The sequence below is a fragment of the Clytia hemisphaerica genome, unplaced genomic scaffold (assembly GCF_902728285.1).
Source record: "Clytia hemisphaerica strain Z4C2 unplaced genomic scaffold, Clytia hemisphaerica genome assembly, whole genome shotgun sequence".
Lineage (NCBI taxonomy): Eukaryota > Metazoa > Cnidaria > Hydrozoa > Leptothecata > Clytiidae > Clytia > Clytia hemisphaerica.
The window spans coordinates 1595174-1615030 of NW_027103917.1; the positions used below are offsets into that span (position 1 = coordinate 1595174).

Consider the following 19857-nt stretch of genomic DNA (forward strand, 5'->3'; position numbering starts at 1 on the left):
TGATCTGCCGAATTATGTTCCTTGCCGAATCTTGGTCGCCGCTAACTCGGGTCCAGACTCCGGGTCCAAGATTAGACAGAGTAGCCCAACTTTAGGCAAAATCGAAAGTGGAAAATCGAAAAGTCCAAAAGTCCGAAAAGAAAATCGAATCTATTCTGAATCGTATCGAATCGTAGACCTGCGAAGCTTAGGTAGGAAGGAAAGACGAGCGATAACACGTGCGCGCGAGAACATGTCAATGTATTTATTTTTATCAGCTTGTTGGTTTTCCAAAAAAAGTTCAAAATGAAATGACAACTGCAGAATAAATTCAAATGGTAAGCGTTAGTTTAATAGTATCACAAGATCATTTCTAAGCTTTACAAGTCACGAGGTATATATATACTCATGTTTCTAAATATTTGTTTATGGTTATTACACATTTCCACTACTTGTCCTACCATCTCAACAATAAGTTTGCATACAAAGAATGCATAGAAAATAGAGTTTATTACTTATCACTGAACACTTAACAGGTCAGGCTACTGGTTCAAAATCTCATTTAATTAATTTTTATGAATAAGCACGTGGTTTTCATGGTTTAGGGTAGGTGAACATTCTTTACCTTTAGAGACTTAACACTCCACGTACAACAAGTATAGGATATCTTCATAAAAAAGGCAAGTTTTTGAGGTTTTTGTGACATTTTATAGCATTGTTACTTAATTAGACATTATCTCTTTCTATCAATAAAATGGCGCTTTGTATGACTTGGCTTACAATCCTGAATTCGGAAATCTGATTCCGAAGATGCATATTCCAGAATTTGCTCTCGGCAAGTATAAAGATAGAGGCCCCCAGCGTGGTCCCAATCACGCCATCACGCCAAAAAAATCTCTCATCACGCGTCACACACACCAGATCAACGATGGACGTACCGTGAGATTGGGTAAATCAAAACAAGAATGCTAGAGTAGAGCTGCAAGCAGAGCTGCATAGTTCATTTGTTTTAAAATTTTGCTGCTTAGATTGGTCGTCGTTTGAGAGCTATGCATGTTAGCCTCCACTAATGCAAGCTACCCAATCTCACGGTACCTTGTCACGCCATGTCAAGCATTTTAGCATTTTCGGAGCATAATAATTACGCCATCACTCAAAAAAATACCCCCAATCATGCCATCACGCAAACCGCTGGGAGGCCTCTATAAAAGTCAGCTGCTATGCTATATGGATTCCATGTTTTAAAAAATTTTCTTTTAAATTTATTTTGAAAACTGGTGCTATCATTTCAACCTCTACTCATCAGTTTAAATACTGGTGCCCGCAGAAGACTTTCACCGTTTAAAATCTTCTATGGTAGGAAGTTGTGAATGGTTGAAACAAGCACAAGTTGATTGAAGATGCTAACAGCTGATTGAAACGAGAATCTTCAACTATGAGATTGGAGTGAAAGTGTTGATGCTTGCTAGCTTTTGTTGATTTACTTACTCCGTGATACTTCGTTGTTGATTATACGTACTTTATGGTACTGATCCAATTCGTTGAATCCGATGATTGATCATTACTGTTTCCTGAAGAATAATTAGGAAGCAGTGGTTCGTCTGGCAGTGTACTGAGGAATTGGTCAAGATGACTTTTGTTTGCTTTTGCTTGCTTTGCCTATCGAGGCTGGAGCTAATAAATTGTTGGTTTTTTTATCACCCAACCTTAGATTTTGGAGGTGAATCAGCCAGCCAGAAAAAAATTTATTAAGAGGATTTATGAAATTTTTGTCCAAACAGCTTTACATCAAGGTAATTTTGAATGGAAAACAGAAGAGCACCAGCAGAGAACTCGCAATTCTTACTTCTTATGAAATTTTTGTCCAAACAGCTTTACATTAAGGTAATTTTGAATGGAAAACAGAAGAGCACCAGCAGGGAACTCACAATTCTTACGCTTGAGACAGACAAGATATGAGTTCTTCTTTAAAATGGCAATAAAATATTTTGAGTCAGCAGGTTTCGGGTTAGGGTTGGTCAGGTGACGGCAAACCAATAATTTTTTAGGTCCAACCTGAGTTAAGATTTTTTGATATAATGTATAGCTTATTTTAATCCCCACAATATAAACATTTCTTAATTTCCAAAAAAAATATAGCAAAATCTTTTCCCTTAGATCAGCTTAGATCCCCTTTAAACATTTTTTATTTTTCAAACCATTCAAACTTCAATTCAAATTTAAACTGATTCACAAAAAAATAACTGGAAAAGAAGGCTAAATAAAACCAGACAAACAAAAGATATATATTGGTATTTTGAAAAGTTCATCATTATCAACATTATAATTTCACAATATTGAGCACTATTATTGAGCTTATAGTTTGTTTCTTTCTCAAACTTTTTTTAGTTATATAAAAGGAAATCATGTTCTCTACAAATCAATAAATGATGAATGGTGAAGATAAAGGCAAGTTTTCTGATTGATCCCCTACTATGATGATTAGGATTACTTAAGCATAGTAAAAGTCCTATATTGATTTTAATTGTCTTTTCTGGACCTACCTCAGGTCCTTTGAATTAACCCAGGTTAGTTTGTTTGTCCGTTCGTCTGTTACCAGCTTTTCTTGCAATTGGTTCATTAGTCTTTTCTGATTTTTTGCATTTCCATTGTACATTTATCTTAAGGTAGGTCCAGTTTGCGTTCTGCTTGTTTACTTTTACTTGATTGTTTTTATTTCGAACTCAACAAACACGATGGAAAAAATCTAGACGAAAAGATAGAGATCAAACACATTCGGACACTATACACATATTATTTCTCAATTATGTTCAGCATTACAGTATCTTCAGTGTGGGAACTACAAAATCTTTGTGGCACAAAACATTCAAAATAAAATGTTTAATCTCATGTCTTCTCTTTTTATTGAAGCTTTCCATAACTCCCTTCAGATCAAACTTCCTGAACTTCTAATTAACACTAAAGTGAAAAATGTCAATTCTTGCTTTTAAAAAAATGGGAGAAAATGGCTGTAGTTTTGATGTGAATTGTTAAAAGAAGGGGTTCTATGTTTATTAGAAAATGTTACTTGTCTGATTTTTTTTCTTTTAGGCTCTTTGTTTTTAAGGCTTTACTTATGAACCAGAATATGTTAAGTTTTTCGCAAATTGCACGTTTTTTTGCCTGGGAACTTTTTCATTTTATATTTTACCTCTTACTTGCTTTGTTGTCTTGTATGGTGTATGCTATACTACTACTTTTTATTTAGATGAATTCCGGTCAAAGTTTGACGAATTTGTTAAGTCTTCTTCAAGAAGTGACAAAAGCAAAGCTCTCCCAGATGACCAGTATGATGATATTGTGAAGGTACCTTCTTAAGAGAAGAAATTTTGGCGAATCTAGCGAAGTGGGAAAAAAATTCACCAAAATTTCTTCTTGCCAAATTTATTTTTGAGAGTAAAAAGAACTAAAAGAGATCTTTACATTGAAAATACTTTTCTCTGGTCTTGTCACAGGAAAAAATCTTTATTCTTCATTTTTAGTTGCCAAAATTAATTCTAACCAAATTTGAATATTTTCGTCGTTCGCCAAAATTCTCGCCTAATTTAAATTTTTTCTCAAGTTGCCAAAATGATAAATTCTGTCACTAATATATGCCAATATTGGCGAATTGACCTGATCGCCAAAATATCTTATTGCCAAAATTTCTTCTTTTTAAAGGTACTGAAAGATGGACATGGGGACAAAATACTTAAAAAGAAAATCAGGAGAAATGGTTACAAGCTGATGAACTATCCGAAAATTGGACTGAAGGATGCCCTATTTATACCATTAAAGGTAATTTCACATACATGAAAAATATATTATCGATTTTATCAAATTTTTACTTTTCATTTCTAATAATACATGTTTTTTAAGAAAAAGAGACTCAAAGTGTCAAAAGGTTTAAAAATACTTAGGCAACATTTCAACTTTTTCTCATAATTGACTATTTTAAAAAATTTTATCAATAAAATTTAACGAAACATCTAAAACATATTTCAGGATGAAGTTTATGATTTCTAGAGCCAAAACACATGGTTCGCACCCTCCTACTAGACCTAAAATTTGTTAGTTGTGTCGATTTTACATTGTGTTTTATGCAATTTGATTGGTTATTTTGACAGGTTTTACACACACAGTCCAGAGTTAACCGCTAACTCTATTTTTGGTCTTTCAATTTCTTTGATTTGCTTTGTACATTAGTAAAATTTTGATGCCTTAGAGCTCACCCAATTTGATCCTTGTAATGATAAGTATGAGCAGGGGGGGGGTCACGCAGTTGGTATCAGACATCATGACAGTTAGTACCGTGGTGGTCCATTTTTGGTTTTTGGATTTTGCAGTTAGTACCTTTTGGGTACTAACTGCTGTAAGGGGCGGTGTACTACAAATTTCAAGTCAATCAAATGGTACTAACTGCTTCTGAGGGGTGGTGCACTATATATTCTAAGTCAACCAGATGGTACTTTTAGGGTACTAACTGTAGAAAAGGCTGGTCTTAAGCTTTCTTTTCTATTTAGAAGCTTTATCTGTTTTACTCTTCATACTTACCAAATCATTTTCCTAATTGTGCACCCAGGTGCACCACTACTAAAGTATACTATTATGTTTCACCAGCACAGTTCTTTGTTTTTATTTTTGTCGCGCTGTAAGGCTCTATCTAAACTTAATTTATATTGTGGGGAATGAATTAGAAAGCATTCGAATTGAAAATAAAACGTTCGAATTTTGTCATTGCAGTGTTACATATCCTGAATCACTGGACGGCATTTCCTTTCAAAAGTGATAGTTTTAAGGTGTATATGTGTTGTTTGAGAGGGTTGAAGGTGGTTGAAGGGGGGAATATAGTAATGTTCTTTTGTTAGACAGAAACAAAAGGACAAGGTTTTTATTTCAAACGCTTTTGACCTCATATATTGGGCTTTATAGATTTGATTTTTAGATCAAATAAGGATTTGATTTATAGATCAAATAAGAAAGAATTACCAAGTTAGGGCTGCTTGGGGTACTAACAGGTTTCAAAATAGTGATATCCTTGAGTGCAGGCTACTCAGGACCACTCAACAGGGGGTGGTGTCAACCTACCAATAGTCAAACTCATTTAGTACTTTTGGGTACTAAGTGCAAATATGGGCTGTATCAACCTGCCAATAATCAATACACTTAGTATTTTTGATTAACTGCTAGGGGTGGTGGGTGGTTTTTCAAATTTTCAATTTTGCAGTTAGTCATCATGATGTCTGGTACTAACTGCGTGACCCCCCTGGTATGAGCACAATAAATAACTTGAATAAAGTTTTTACTGAAATCTTCCCCACCCAAAAATCATTAAAAAAAAATTATTTTTAACTTTTAGGAAGGAAAGAGTAATGAAAGGAAGAAGATCAAAAAGAAAGATGTGGTGGATGGTAATGAGCTAGATGCAAAAGAAATGAAAGGAGCTAGGAATGAAGTCACTGAAGAGAGAGCAGAGACCATCAAATTAACTGATAATTCCCTGTTCTCAAATCACAGAAAGGTTTTTCGCATAAATGAGATGTTTGATCTTGTCAAGGAATGCCATTCAAGTGAATCTGTTCATGCTGGTGAAAAAAAAACCTATCAAAATGTAATTTCTTTTTCTTGATTTGTTCTAAACAGAGAAGTGTTAATAATAAAAGAAGAAACCTTTGCGGTTTCGGGTGTCAAATTTCTGTGATTATTATTTTTTGCGAAACAAAAAAAAATGTTGAAAAGTCAGTTCAGCAAAAGATTCTGCAAAATTTTTTTCACCAAAAAAGATTCTTCCCTTAGGTGATTAAAGAAAACAGCACTATACTTAGTAGGGGTCGGACTTTACTTATTGGTATACTCTGATAAACGTGATGATGTCAACTTGAAAACTTTTTGGCTTAACAGACAGTTATAGGCTGTTTTAGAGTATAGTATAGTATAGTTATATTTTCAACAGTATGAGAAAGTGAATGAATAAAAAAAGTAAACAAAAATATTACAAATAAGTTTTCAAATAAATTTACTATGAGAATGTCTTCGATTAATTAAGTAAAAGCGTTCAATTTCATTTGAAAGGGAAAAAATCCCTTTTCAGTTTTAAGTAAGTCTTGTGATAAAGTGAAATGTTTTATTTCAGTAAAATTTATTCAAACATACATTTTGAATTGTAGGTTTGCCAATTTGCATGTAATGTTTCGATGGCTATTGTAAAGTTCTTTATTGAAAACTGCGTTCCGTGTTCTTCAAAAAAGCCACAACTATCTGTTGCCAAGCTCACACCTATTGTATCAAGATTTTTCATGGACAGGATGCAGGTAAGTTTAATAAAAAGCATTCTAATTGGTTCCTTTTTCAGTGAAAAATAAGCCTGAAAACAATGACAGAAACTTCACAACAATAATTTTTCAATAAAACATCGTGTGATCTATAAAGATCCAATACAAATACACTCGTTAACATTAACTTTGTATAAAAATTGTTGTTAAACCCCATGTACATCCTTTTAACTAAATATTTGCCTACTGCATGGTCGTCACTATTTCTTGTATTGCTACTTTGAAAAGATTGAATTTTGCAATTTTGTGAATTTATGCCATTTTCAGCGGTATCAAAACTTGCAAAAACGTGTAAGATTGCGAATAAATCAACCCCAAAATTTTAAAATTGCTTTTTCGGCCGAGAAAACAGTCATTTTATGATGCTGTCAAATTAAATCTCGCAAAATTTAATCCTTAGTATTTTAATCCTTAGTATTTTATTTTTGTATTAATTCAGATAAATATTTTTAGATTGACCTTATCGACATGACTCATGACCCAGACGAGAAATTTCGATACATTGGTCATATTGTTGACCACTTCTCCAAATATAGGGTTATTTTTGCTCTTAAGTCAAAACAGCCGGCAGAGGTAGGTCTTCATGTGAAAGCCCGTTATCTGGCATATTTTGGTCTGCCAAAAATTGTCCAATCAGATAATGGGGCTGAATTTGTGGACCTAATAATCAGAGCTATTATTGTTCTCTGGCCTGGAAACGCTCGAATCATCAACGGTTCACCAAGGCATTCTCAATCACAAGGTGAGACTTTTTAACAAAATCCTGTACTTAATGTTCAAAAGATGGACTTGATTTTATTGGTTAGAGCCCCCTAACCTCACTCCATGCTTACTAATTTTATCAACAAATACCAAAACTAAGCAGTTTCACAATTCTCCTTAATATAATCTTGACCTCTAATTCTCACTTGGACTGTTTTAAGCTTTTGTAAAAATTTTTACTTCGCTTTAACTGCTTAAAAAAGAATAAAGGGATAGTCAGGTTACAATATGAAGTTTTGTTCATGAATAAAAAAAAAAATTTTTTTTGGTTTTTGGGCTATTTGATTTTTACAAAAAAGTATGAAATAAAGTGAAGGTTAACTCACTTCGGAGGCATCAGTACCAGACAGATATATCAACTAGATATTTAAGTTTGAAAGTGAATTTCAATTTAGCTGGTTAATTACTTAGAACCTTAGGCGAGCCTTTTATTCATTATGTGTCTATCCCTTTAGGGATCTATATTTCTTCTTTAAATTTGATTCAATGAAAATGTTGGTAATGTTTGGAAATTTCACTGCAATTAAAATGACATCTAATGTGGAGTTTTTTCTATCTGAATTAGGTTTGGTAGAGCAAGGTAACTGCGACATTGAAAAGAAAATCAGTGCCTTGAGAGCTGAACGAAAGTGCAAATCCTGGGTAAAACTGCTACCTGAAATCCAATGTAAGTTTCCTTTTACAACAAATATTTAACAGTATCAATTAATATACACAACAAGAAAACAAAAATAATCTTTTTTGAGTTCTTGCAACAAAGAAAAACTCTTATTTCATGTTGATCAGAGTTTCATAATACGATGTATGATAGGCTTTTTTTACCGTAGTAGAATATTTCAACTGTTACTATGAAAACACAATGGCAAATTTTCATTGAAACTATAGCGAAATTATACTAACGTACTGGCGTAAAAAAGTTACTGCATTTCAAATAGGTTACTTTTATGGTTAAATGTACACCTTATTTATAAGAATAAAGTATCTAAGAACATAACGCTTTGATACGTCAAAAATTAAGAACATGCTAAAACAATTGGAGGCTTCAGGAGTATAGTCTATAGATTATTTTTGAATATATGCACACTTTTGTGAGGAAAATCGCGTTTGGAGCCAATTAAGTCTCCTATGAGCAAATTTCAGATTTAAATTAAAAACACTTAATCAAGTACAAAAAAACTAAGAATATTGAAGGACATCGAAGGCCTCTTCTAATTAAATTTCAGTGTTATTATGAAAAAAAGTGTATTTATTTAAATATTTTTTATTTTTTTTATTGTTAAGATGTTAAATTCGAACTGACTCGATTTGACTTTAGATGCTATGAATACAACAGTCGTTTCGAGTACAAAAAAAACGCCATATTCTATTGTGTTTGGACAACATCCTAATAGACTGGCAGCATTCGGCGTGAAGTTTGACGAACCGGTCATAAACGAAGAAGAACTCCGTGACATTATTGTTCCGGTTGCCCAAGATACTTTGGCAGAGGCAGAGGCAAAGGCAGAGCCAGAGACTGTCCAGGTAAAAGTTTTGCTCATTAAGTATATTTTAAGAGACTTAAAAGGCCGCTTATGTAGGGCAGAAATATTTAGCAGTATAACCTATTTCGTCCATACTCTGCCTAAATAACGTTGTTAAATTAAACTGCGTATGACATCGACTTGCAAAATTGTACAGTATGACATGAATAGATCATTTTAAATGACACCAACTTGTAACGTTGTACGATTTGACACAAACAAATCTTTTCAAATGACATCGACTTGCAAAATTGTACAGTATGACATGAATAGATCATTTTAAATGACACCAACTTGTAACGTTGTACGATTTGACACAAACAAATCTTTTCAAATGACATCGACTTGCAAAATTGTACAGTATGACATGAATAGATCATTTTAAATGACACCAACTTGTAACGTTGTACGATTTGACACAACAAATAATTTCAAATGACATCGACTTGCAAAATTGTACAGTATGACATGAATAGATCATTTTAAATGACACCAACTTGTAACGTTGTACGATTTGACACAAACAAATAATTTCAAATGATATCGACTTGAAAAATTGTACAGTATGACACGAATAGATCATTTTAAATGACACCAACTTGTAACGTTTACGATTTGACACAGACAAATCTTTTCAAGTGACATCGACTTGCAAGCAAGGTTGTACGATATGATATTGAACACACACTTAGAAATTTGCGGGTTAAATAAATCAAATGAATAAGTATTGCAATGAATAAATGGCATTTGATAGTTATAAGTAGTCTCTATCCACTCGATAGGAAAATGATGCAGCCTCTAGCTTCGAACCAACGTGTTCTAAACGGAAAGCCATCAGAGATGAAGTCAACTCCAACTTGGAACTTAGCAGAAACAAGATGCAGGAAAAATACCAAAGAAAGAAGGGAAAAAGGGTTGCTAGTTTCAGTGTTGGAGAACATGTTGGTTTGTTGATTCCGGAAAAAATAAGAAAAAAAGCTGACATCAAAAGATTACCCTGTATTGTCCTCCAAAAGTCGAATAACCGTCACTGTGAAAGCTTTTCTTTGATGAGCGAGTATGGGATCTTGAATGGAAAATTCACAGCATCAGAATTAGAGAAGTACCCAGGTCAGGTTAATGGTTTGGATGATGTCAAATTGTCTTTAAATGCAGCATCACTAAAATTGCTTGGAAAAGAGGCAATTTCCTGCAAATGTTCAACATTTTGTTCAAACAACTTGTGCGTTTGTTTTAAAAATAGCGTACCTTGCTCGTCAAAATGTCACAAAGGTATGAATCAAAATTGTCGCAACAAAGAATTAAATTTTCGTTTCGAAGAAGTTGTTTTACCCCGATATGGTGGATTATATGGATCAAACAACACAATATACACATTCACCAACACATGCCCCCTAGATACGTGGTTTGCGATTTTCCAGTTCGTTGAACCCAGAATATCATCCCAGGTCAAATCTAAACGATTTCAAAGCCTTCTAGAATTACTTTCACGCAACGATTTTGTAGGTGGCCGGATGCTTGTTGCTAATGCAAAGGGAATACAGCCCAAAAAGCAAATCATCGATTTCTTCGGCTCAGAACATGAACTAATCATCGACCTATTCTTGGATGAAAATTTTAAAAGTGTAGTGGAAAGCCAATGTGATAGTAAAGAATGTACAAATAGTCATGCGTTACGCTCGTTGTCACAATGCCCTTCAAAATTGGAAGGTCAAACAATAGAACACTCATTAAAGGAGTGGTTCTTCGAAGAAAGTTACACCGTTTGTGGAGAGCCAGTTGTAGATGAAAACATTACTAATAAATATGAATGCAACAACACAGAAACCGGGTAAACATAATCAGTAATTCTTAATTTATTGCCATTTCTTCTTAACCCTTTAAGTGCCGTGGATTCATTCAAAGACTCTTTCTGTTTGCCGCGGTTTTCCAAAAAAAAATTTTTTGTTTGCCGATGACTTAAAAACTGGTCATTACGAAATGTAGTCAAGTATGACAATGACTTAAAAAATGGTCATTTTTAATATATTTTTATTTTCTGGCAAATGGAAAAAGTCTTGAAAAAACTCATCGGCATACTTTTTACATTTTTGGATGACCAGTTATTAAGTCATTGGCACTTAAAGGATTAAAGACATTTTATCTGTCCAAAGCTTTAGCTTGAAAAGGTGAATTAGTAATGTATAGTAACTTACTATCCGAAATCTTAGGGTTTTTCGTCTCTTGTTTAATAAATGCCTCTTTTTTTAGGGAAGTAACGTATCATTGTTCTGGATACAGAAGAACTAACCAGCGAGTAGTTTTGGAGCAGCCTATCCTTCTTCCCCTAATCCTTTGTGAAACAGAAACGCTCTCAACGTCAGATTTTCCGACTTATCTGACTGTTGATGAAAACATAAAGTATGTATATAGCTTTAAAAGGCCTTTTCGTATGAAATTTAAAATAAATCGTCCTTGCTTGTATTAAAGTATCAAACTTATTGAAACAGATTAGACGCATTAAAACACGAGTGTTATAGATTGATTATTCGTCTTTTATTTGAAGAACTTCAGTTACATTTTTACATTATAGATTTCGTCTGCAAGCTTTGACGCTAAACAAAAAAAGTCATTACTCTGCAATAATCAACACCAAGCAAGGCTGGATTTACTATGATGGTAAAGAAATTCCATGCGTTAAGAAGATGCCAAGATTTGAGGTTCCAAAAGGCTTTATACCAAGTTATTGTCTTTATGGTTAGTCGACCTTTTACAATAGATCTAACAATCCTTATTAGTCACATTAGCTTTCAAAGCATCCAGACATAGCCAGACATATTCCTTTGCTGTGTCGTATATGCTTATAATGCTTATACGTATATGCGAACATGTCGAGTTTAAGATTTTAAAAGCAATGTATTCTCATACTTTACTGTGTGTTGGATTTGGAATAAGATAGAAAAAAAACAAATTGATGAATTGATATCAGGCTAGCATATATTGTTATGTTATGCTTAGGAAATCTGCAAATCTGAGCGCCTTCATATGCTTAAAAGTGTTATGCTATTAAATTCTACACATGAATTTTGTCTGGCTTTTTTACAGTTGTTGATCAAAATGATTATAATGAAAACAAGGACGTCGGTTTAGAAATCAAAGGTGAGTTTTGGTTACAGTTTCACCCTTATAGTCTGGCAGAAATACACGTTTTTTTTTTTTTAAGAAACTAGTTTTACCAAGCAGCCTCAATGTTTCTTAAGAAATCGGCCTTTTGAGCCTTAAATGTTTCTTACATGTTTCTAAACTTTATCAAGCTTAAAGGACGCATGTCGATAATACAATAGTCTAATTGACTAATCTACGGTACTTTCCTATCTTCTATATTGATTTTCTGACTTTCTCAAGTGTTTCTAACTGTTAGGTATGTATATTTCTGCAACCTTGATTGGAAGGTTCTTAAAAAAACGAATTAAAAAAATGCTATTTTCTCATTCTCAGCCTCAGCATGTTTCTTAGATGTTTCTTAGTTTTCAGGCATTCTGAGCCTCATGTTTCTTAAAAGTGTGTTTCTTAAAAAAAAAAAAACGTGTAAAAGTTGACCTGGAAATAAATTCCGCGTAAACTTTCTTGGTATCGCTGGAAGGGGAATTTTACGAGGTTTAACATACTCAGAGCCTCACGTTGAGACCCTTGGGGGAAAAAATTGGTGAAATAAAACACTTAGGACCCATTTTCGATATAAAATGCCTTGAAAGATGCTATCCTTGCCATGGTAGGTGTCTTTCAAAACACTCAAATATGTATGCCCCTGTCTCAAAAATCTGGGGGGGGGGGGGTTCCCAACAATCACATCTCTTGAAACCACAAGCAATTAAACAGTGTCATCCATGATATGAAATGGGTCAAGTGCAAGGCGAAAGTGCTTAGGTGAAAGCACATGGGGATAGCGCTGACTTTCAAAGACTTTCAATAGCTTTGATAGGTTTTTAGTGTAGCTGGTGACCAGTACACTGCTAAAAAACGTATCCGTTTTGGGTTGGAGAAGTACACTTCAGTCTTGACTTTACCAAAGATTTTCCCCAAGGGCCTCATCATGAGGCTCTAAGTATGATAATCTACATAAAATTTCGCTTCCAACGGTACCAAGAAAGTTTACGCGGAATTTTTTTCTACGTTCACCCCTGTTTTATTGTATTTCTGCCAGACTATTAGTGCTTTATTCTATTTTTGATTTAACTCTTTTTCCTTAAATTGAAATTAGTAATATTTGAAACAACCAGTCTGAAAGACCACAATTTCCCTACCTAGATCAATGAATGAAAATTGAATTCAATTCTATTCTAGCTTAAATTGTTCTAATTATAAAAACAATACCTTTCAGTACCTTTAGATACGTTGGATTTTGTCTTCAATCAAGGAGAAGATATATTAGTAAATCAGAGTAAGTTATTCCTAATCTGATTGTTTTTTCTTCGTTTAAGAAGAAGTTTCCAAAAAAGCGAAAATTATTTCTGCAAAAATAGTCCGTATGCATTGGCCACCTTTAAGGTAGTATCTTGTTGTAGTTAAAAGTATGAATATTTTTTTACAATTTGCTTCTTAGGTCTTCAATCTGTTTTGAGTGATTCTATGAGCCCTGTTCAGCAAAGCGAAGGTAAAATTGTTATGCCCGTAACTATCAATTTCTATCAATAAGATGAGCTTTGATAAATGGTCTTAAAATTGAAATTTAAATATATTTCTTATGTTATCATTAAACGATTGTGTTTAATAACAACACGGTTGTTTGATTGATTGATACGATATAACGAGAAAAGGAAGCAGCGTATTACAACTGACTGAACAACACAACACGAGCTTGATTTATTTTGCCTAATTTGGATAATTTTTTATTTCTGAGCTCACGGTTTTCAAGACATACTTCCAAAGAATTCACGAATGTATTGAATATTCATCTAATTCTGATCTTATTTGATCAATTAGATTTCAAAGACTTGGTAAATGGAGAATTATTGCCTGTTACAGAAGATGAAATAAATTCACGTAATTGCTTTATCTTAGATATAATTTAAATATAAACTATATCTTTTAAAAATATCCAATTCGAAATGTCAAAATTTTCTTTTTTCGAAATGTGTAATTTGAGGACAATTGTGTATCCTTCCTTGTATTAAAAGAAAAAAATTTTTTTAACCGTATAATTTTTTCGACTTTAAATAACATGATATTCAATTTTTTAGATGTTTTGTACGATGAACGAAAGTCTAATGATGAGCAGCAAACTAGACAAGTAATTCTTTGATGATTTATCTTTCAATTTACATTGCTGTAGCTGAATACGTTTTACGACTGCTCACAACACTGACACCATAGTCCGTATAAGAAACCCTGGTCTGGAAGCCTTTTGTTTCTTTCTTTTGTTTTGAACTTGAACTTGCGTTGAGAAATTAGTTTGTTTTGCTCACTTTTTGATCATGTGATTAATATTTAAACCAATCCCAAGAGGAATATTTGGTAACGTGATCAAAAACTGAGCAAATCAACTTTTTATAATCATCATTAACAAAGGAAAAAGTTAAAGGCTTCCAGACCAGTGTTTTTTATACGGACTATGCTGACACATGGCCATGGGACGGGGTACATTTTCTGCCAAAGCGTGTACTTATATAGTTTCGACTTTGACATTTCAGAACCTCGGATGTAATAACGAAGACCCAATGTGTATGTAAGTAATTTCATTCGACAAAAATACTCAAAAATGATGAATGATAAAAGAAATTTATAGATAGTAAAAAACAAATTCTTTTTATATTCGAGGTGCGATCCATTATATTATTTTTACAAATTGCTTTAGAGATGACGAAGAAGATGAACAAAGTAATCGGAACGATGATGTAACCTTTCAGAGATGCTCAGGTTTGAAAGATCATTTTGTTTGTTATTTTCTGTCAAAATCGCGACACCTTATATTTATAAAGTGGTATTTTGAAAAGTAGAATAATTGTTATGTATTATCAGACACCATGAAACTGACGGAACTGCGGTGCTGATTTTGTTATTTTAAGGATCGGAAGGTGGCAGCTGTTTCATTGATAATACACCAACAGAAGGTATTTTATTCGATACTAGTGTGATACATGCTCCTTACTATTTTTCATTTCAATCTAGTTTCTTGATTTTATGTTCTTGTATCAGGGTCTGATTGAGACAGATCGTTTACAGTCCAGAAGTGGACTGAATTCAAAACCATCCTGAGCTTGGATTCCTAGGCTAATTATAATAACATACTGTTTCAGCTCTCCAAAAGATTATCAATCGATCTCAAACTGCAATAAACATTTTGATTTCCAAGCCATTTGGACAGGCCCTTTTTAGTAACGACCTACGTAGTGTGATTTTTCACTGGCTGAACGACACAGTTATGGACTCGTACCTGAAGCACCTCTTCAAGGAGAATGTAAGAAGTATTTTGAAATGAGTAGTTTGAAATTTTCTTACATTACTAGAGATTATCTCTAAGTACTTAAAGAAATTATCTCTCCATAATAAAGCTGATTTAGGAGTTGTTAGAACTTCTTCAGGTGCAGGCGGTACAAAGGCAGGGTACTAGCCCATAGCCGGGTGGTGGTGTCTATTTTAGTTTTAAAACTTCATTTTTATTTGTATGCCTAAGAAGCCTTTGTTTGCAAAGATTAACACTGATAGTTTGAAAGTAATTGGCTGGTGCGGTAAAATTAATACGTCCGAAATACGATTGACGCCAAATTTGAGTATGGGACTTGTTGTAGTATACTTTTTTTGCTCAGAATTTCATGCTCTATGCGATGGTATCGTTTCCGTTGAACACGAATTTCAAAAATCGTCAATTTTTCACCCATTTTTTGCCTTTACAGTTTTGCCTGTAACGTCAGTTTTTGGCCAATAAAAAATTTTGCCAGGCCTTAGCAGCGGATCCCCCTCGCGAAAATGTCTTCAAATACATTCAACTTTCGAATGAAATTCGTGTGGTTGCGTCCAATCTTCTTTTCTGTTTCGCTTGGCGTTTTAGAATACGAAAGGTACTGGTTATATTGAAACGGCAACGATGCGTCAATTAATGGATCAGAGTGTGGACTATTTAATGCCTCCACAAGTTAAGGTATCATAGTTTTATAGTTCATATTGCTTAAAAAAAAGCAATTCATTGTTAAGAAAACATGCAATGCTTCTCGAGTGCACATCAAAAGCATTAATATTCTTTTCTTTTTAATATTTTTTCAGAGATTTTTTTCAACCAAGAAACGTTTAATTGGAACCTATAGTATTGGTAGCCATTGGCGTCTACTGGTAAGGAGATTTTCACAAATTTTTTATGATTTGAGGGCACTAATTTACCATATCTGACCATAGCTTTCATTAGTTTTTTCATCGGGACACTTATTATGATAGCTGTAATTTGATCATGTTAAATAAGAGGGGATTCGTATTTTTAGATAGTTTACCCAAAGGACCAGTCAATCTGGTTAGTCGACCCACTTGGCGAAACTGTGGATATTATGAACCAAACCAAACAGGCTTGGCAGTAAGTCAATTAGGATTGTCTCAAGTGAATCGATTTTGCAAATTCATGAGAGTGATATTTTTTTTGGACCATTGAACTCGCCCGGCAGGCAGAAATTCTCATTTAAAACATTTTTTATAACACTTCGTAATGTGAAGATAAAAGAATGGCCAAGCACAAAATGCATAATGCAAAATGAAAAAATGCAATAATGCATGATACACATTTTACGGAATGATTGATGTTTTAAGTTGGCAACACATCAGATGAAGCTAGAGCACATTGTTTTAGAGAAATGTGTCACCTAATGCACCTAATGATTTCATTGTCATTTTGATTCATTGACCTTTGTCAATAAAAAATAAAGGCAAATTTGTAAACCATGAAAACTGAAGAAGATGCCTAGAGTACAAAAGGGTTGAAAATCACAATCATCTCAAGTCTGGTACAACCCAAAGGGATTATTTTAAAGTATTTTGAAGAATGCTCATTTTCCAAAGTAGCCCTCTGCTCAGTTAAATACATCAATCATTCTGTAAAATAAGTAATTGATAACATTATGCCTTATGCACTTACCCATAAGAAAAGAGATCCCACAGAGGATTTAGATTTTGCTTGTTTTTTTTATTAGATCTGAAAACTGATTTTGAAAAATATTTTATACTGTTTTTTAGATCGTGTATGAAAGTAAACTTCCCAAATAAAACAAATGTTTGGAAGACTAAACAGGTTAATCATGCCAAACAACTTGATGCGATTTCCTGTGGTGTGTTTTGTCTAAAGGTAAGAAAAATATCTCATAAAACGTAAACTCGTTGAAACGTGAAGTAAAAAGAATTATGAAATATTTTTTGCCAAAGACAAATAGGAGTATAATGTTGCGTTATTTTTTGACTATAGGTTGATAATCTTTTGGGGTATTTTCTATTTAGTTCGCAGAATGTATTCTCAATGGACGTGAACTTTGTTCCACCTTTTCTGAAGATGACGTAAACGCTTTCCGTCGGACGATTGCTATTAAGCTAATCGAACTCGGAGGTAAGATCTTAAAGAGCAAAATGCCATTTGTCAATACATGAATTTTAGAATCATGATCGCAATTACTTACAAATGTTTTTATATGTGGATAGTTTTACACAAATGGTTTTTCTTTCCCCTGACTCGGTGCCATTTATTCACAATTTTAAGAAACTACTGTTTTTTACATCGCTTTCTGGAATATAGGATACTGTAAAATAACTTAAATCCGTTGGTTTCATTTGTTCGAAGGTTATATTTGAGCTTTCAGCTTCTATAAATATAAATCATCAATAAAAACGCCTTTTTGATTATTCAATACTCAGGTAATGGTAAATGGTGTAAAGAATATTGCAGAATATGTGACCGCAAATCACCACCGCCTTTAACACTTCCAACTGGTAAAAATGATCAATGGGTAATTGCTTAAATTATACTGGAGGTCCTATTTTAACCTGTGTTCGTTCGTTCGTCCGTCCGTCCGTCCGTCCGTCCTTCCGTTCGTCTGTTACCAACTTTTCTCAGGAGGGCACCATCATAGGTAAAAGATGGCTCAAGCAGATTGTTCCAAAAAAATTTTTGTGGCTCAAACGCATTTTTATCTATAAGAATCACTATTTATAAGCATACATCAATGTTCTTAGCCAAATTACTCAATTATTATTATGAGATAAATGTTTTTTGCTCATGAAGGTTTACTTTTGAAGAATATTTGTGTTGAGTCATGAAATTTTGGTTAGACGTGTTTTTTAAGAAAAAAATGGACCAAATTTGATTTTTTTTTATAAGCAAACATATTACCAATTACTTAGTTATTAGATTCTCTCAAGATAGGCTCTTTCGTTTTTTATGAATTTTTCACTTAGGAGCATAACTATAAACCCTTGAATGTGACAGGCTAAGTAGTAGGCGAAAAGAAAGTGAACCAGGCTGGCCGGTATTTTCATAACATAATTTACTTGCCGGAACCAACATATATCTGTATAAACAATCTGAAAATCTTAAAACTTTATAAGTGGGGTGAATAAAAATTTCCTGGGTGGAATATTTTTGAAAAGGAGTCTCCAACAGAATTATTTTAAGAAACTGACCCTCACTCTACAGACTGTTTCATTGTTTCAATGTTCATATGTTCGTATTGATTAGTTTTGATAATCAGGTACAAAGTGTCACTTGTTTTTAAATAGAATAAATTTAATGACTAATCTTTCACCAAATCCAAAGGTTCTAAATTTTTACATATTTGTGTTGGATATAATGAAGATGTTATTGCGATCCAATTTTGTTAAATACTATTATTTTATTCAACGCTAGGTCGTCTGCGATCAATGTTCACCGGAAATGTGGTACCACGCAGGATGTCTTGGTATCAAAGAGACATCGCAGTTAAAAGATGTTTCGTACGTCTGCAATAAAGTGAGTGCTCAGAATAACCAACCACCTTTTAATTTAGTCTATTTTATTAATAATAACACTATGACCAAGCTTTCGAGGACATTCTAGTAGAGTCTACACTTATACATAATATACACAAAAAATGTATTTAGAAACATTAGGGAGAGGGGTGTATGCGAGTTAGCTGGCTGAAAAACCTTTAAATGGGCCAACAAGTGGTGCCACGGGTAAAACTGTAAAGACTCAGGGGCTAGAAAAAAGGTGGATTTTGCAAAGTTATAACTAACGATCTGATGGAGCTACAAACTCTGAGGAAGAAAATCTATTAAGACAAGTCCCTTTCTCAAACACATAAGAGTTGAGTCCCTACTATTACATGACAGTGGTCCACTTTACAGCTTTTTTAGGTTTGTGAATCGCAATTTTTTACCTGAATGAAATAAGAAGTCATTGCAGTTTTTATTACAGACGCTGGCCCTCTCGCTCGGGTAATTAGAGCTAACAAATTTGATAAAAATTATTATAAGTTTTTTTTTTTTTTTTGCTTTAACCAAACAGTATATTTTATTCTCTTATGTAGCCCATTGTTAAAGACGAGAAATTATCCCTTGCAATGGATGAAACCCTGATCAGAAAGAGAGCAAATAAGCAAATTCGAAAATGTGGTGGCTGCTCTGTTCCAATCAGCGAAGCTTCACTGGACCCCCCGCATGATATGGTCTTGCTCAAGAAAATGTTAAGACCGAAACGTAATTGTTCATGGCAGTCGAAAAAAGAGGACGACTTCGTCGTGGCGTCCGTTCATTACCATGTTCAACCTGGTTGTATAAAAGACATTGATCTGGGAAAAGTTATTTTATCAAGAGACATGCACTTGTTAGCGTCGCATCGAGAAAGATTGAGTGATATTGGTGTTAACGTAGATTCTCTAATTTAGAACGTCCTCTAATTAGATCAAAAGAACCTAAATTTAAACGATATGTCACATGGGATTTATCAGTCTCAATTTTTAGATATCATTATAATGCAACAGACAACTGAAGTAACTTTTTCTGACATCAAGAAGACACTCCTGGTGTTTAAATCAAACGTTTATTATGTTATTAGCGACGTTACCCTTTAACTCTTAGGCATACACGTTTGTTTTGTTTTTTATTTTTCATTTTTAGAAACACGTTTTGCTCAGCAGGCTCAATGTTTCTTAAGAAATCATTTATTTGAGTCTAAAATATTCTTAGATGTTTCTCATATAAAAACCAGAAAACATATTTTTAAACCTGGCTTTTATTTAATCGATAATCTGTGTATTTTCAAA

The 19857-nt window shown here is 33.6% G+C and overlaps 3 protein-coding genes across 5 annotated transcripts in view; 2 read left to right on the forward strand and 1 right to left on the reverse strand.

The window, feature by feature from the left end:
• Positions 1-19857, reverse strand: part of LOC136809397 (sialin-like) — a 151809-nt gene that overhangs the window by 63512 nt on the left and 68440 nt on the right. The gene's annotated exons all lie outside the window — the stretch shown is intronic.
• The window catches only part of LOC136809388 (uncharacterized), a 33525-nt gene that overhangs the window by 255 nt on the left and 13413 nt on the right, over positions 1-19857 (forward strand). The window lies entirely within an intron of this gene.
• LOC136809386 (uncharacterized) lies at positions 2-19781 on the forward strand. 3 transcript variants are annotated; one of them, XM_067065914.1, is made up of 28 exons: positions 2-317; positions 3227-3324; positions 3679-3795; positions 5357-5608; positions 6165-6308; positions 6783-7071; positions 7657-7758; positions 8407-8612; positions 9394-10442; positions 10862-11011; positions 11184-11347; positions 11696-11749; positions 12972-13031; positions 13194-13244; positions 13574-13633; positions 13831-13880; positions 14281-14315; positions 14445-14506; positions 14656-14700; positions 14887-15047; positions 15639-15728; positions 15851-15916; positions 16063-16151; positions 16805-16913; positions 17063-17168; positions 17474-17565; positions 18462-18563; positions 19123-19781. In XM_067065914.1, the coding sequence occupies exons 3-28, from the start codon at positions 3745-3747 to the stop codon at positions 19477-19479; spliced, it is 3996 nt and encodes a 1331-aa protein (XP_066922015.1). In that variant the 5' UTR covers positions 2-317; positions 3227-3324; positions 3679-3744; the 3' UTR covers positions 19480-19781. The 3 variants fall into 3 exon arrangements, with proteins under 3 accessions (XP_066922015.1, XP_066922013.1, XP_066922014.1); XM_067065912.1 differs by lacking the exon at positions 2-317 and adding an exon at positions 2350-2427; XM_067065913.1 differs by lacking the exons at positions 2-317; positions 15639-15728 and adding an exon at positions 2350-2427.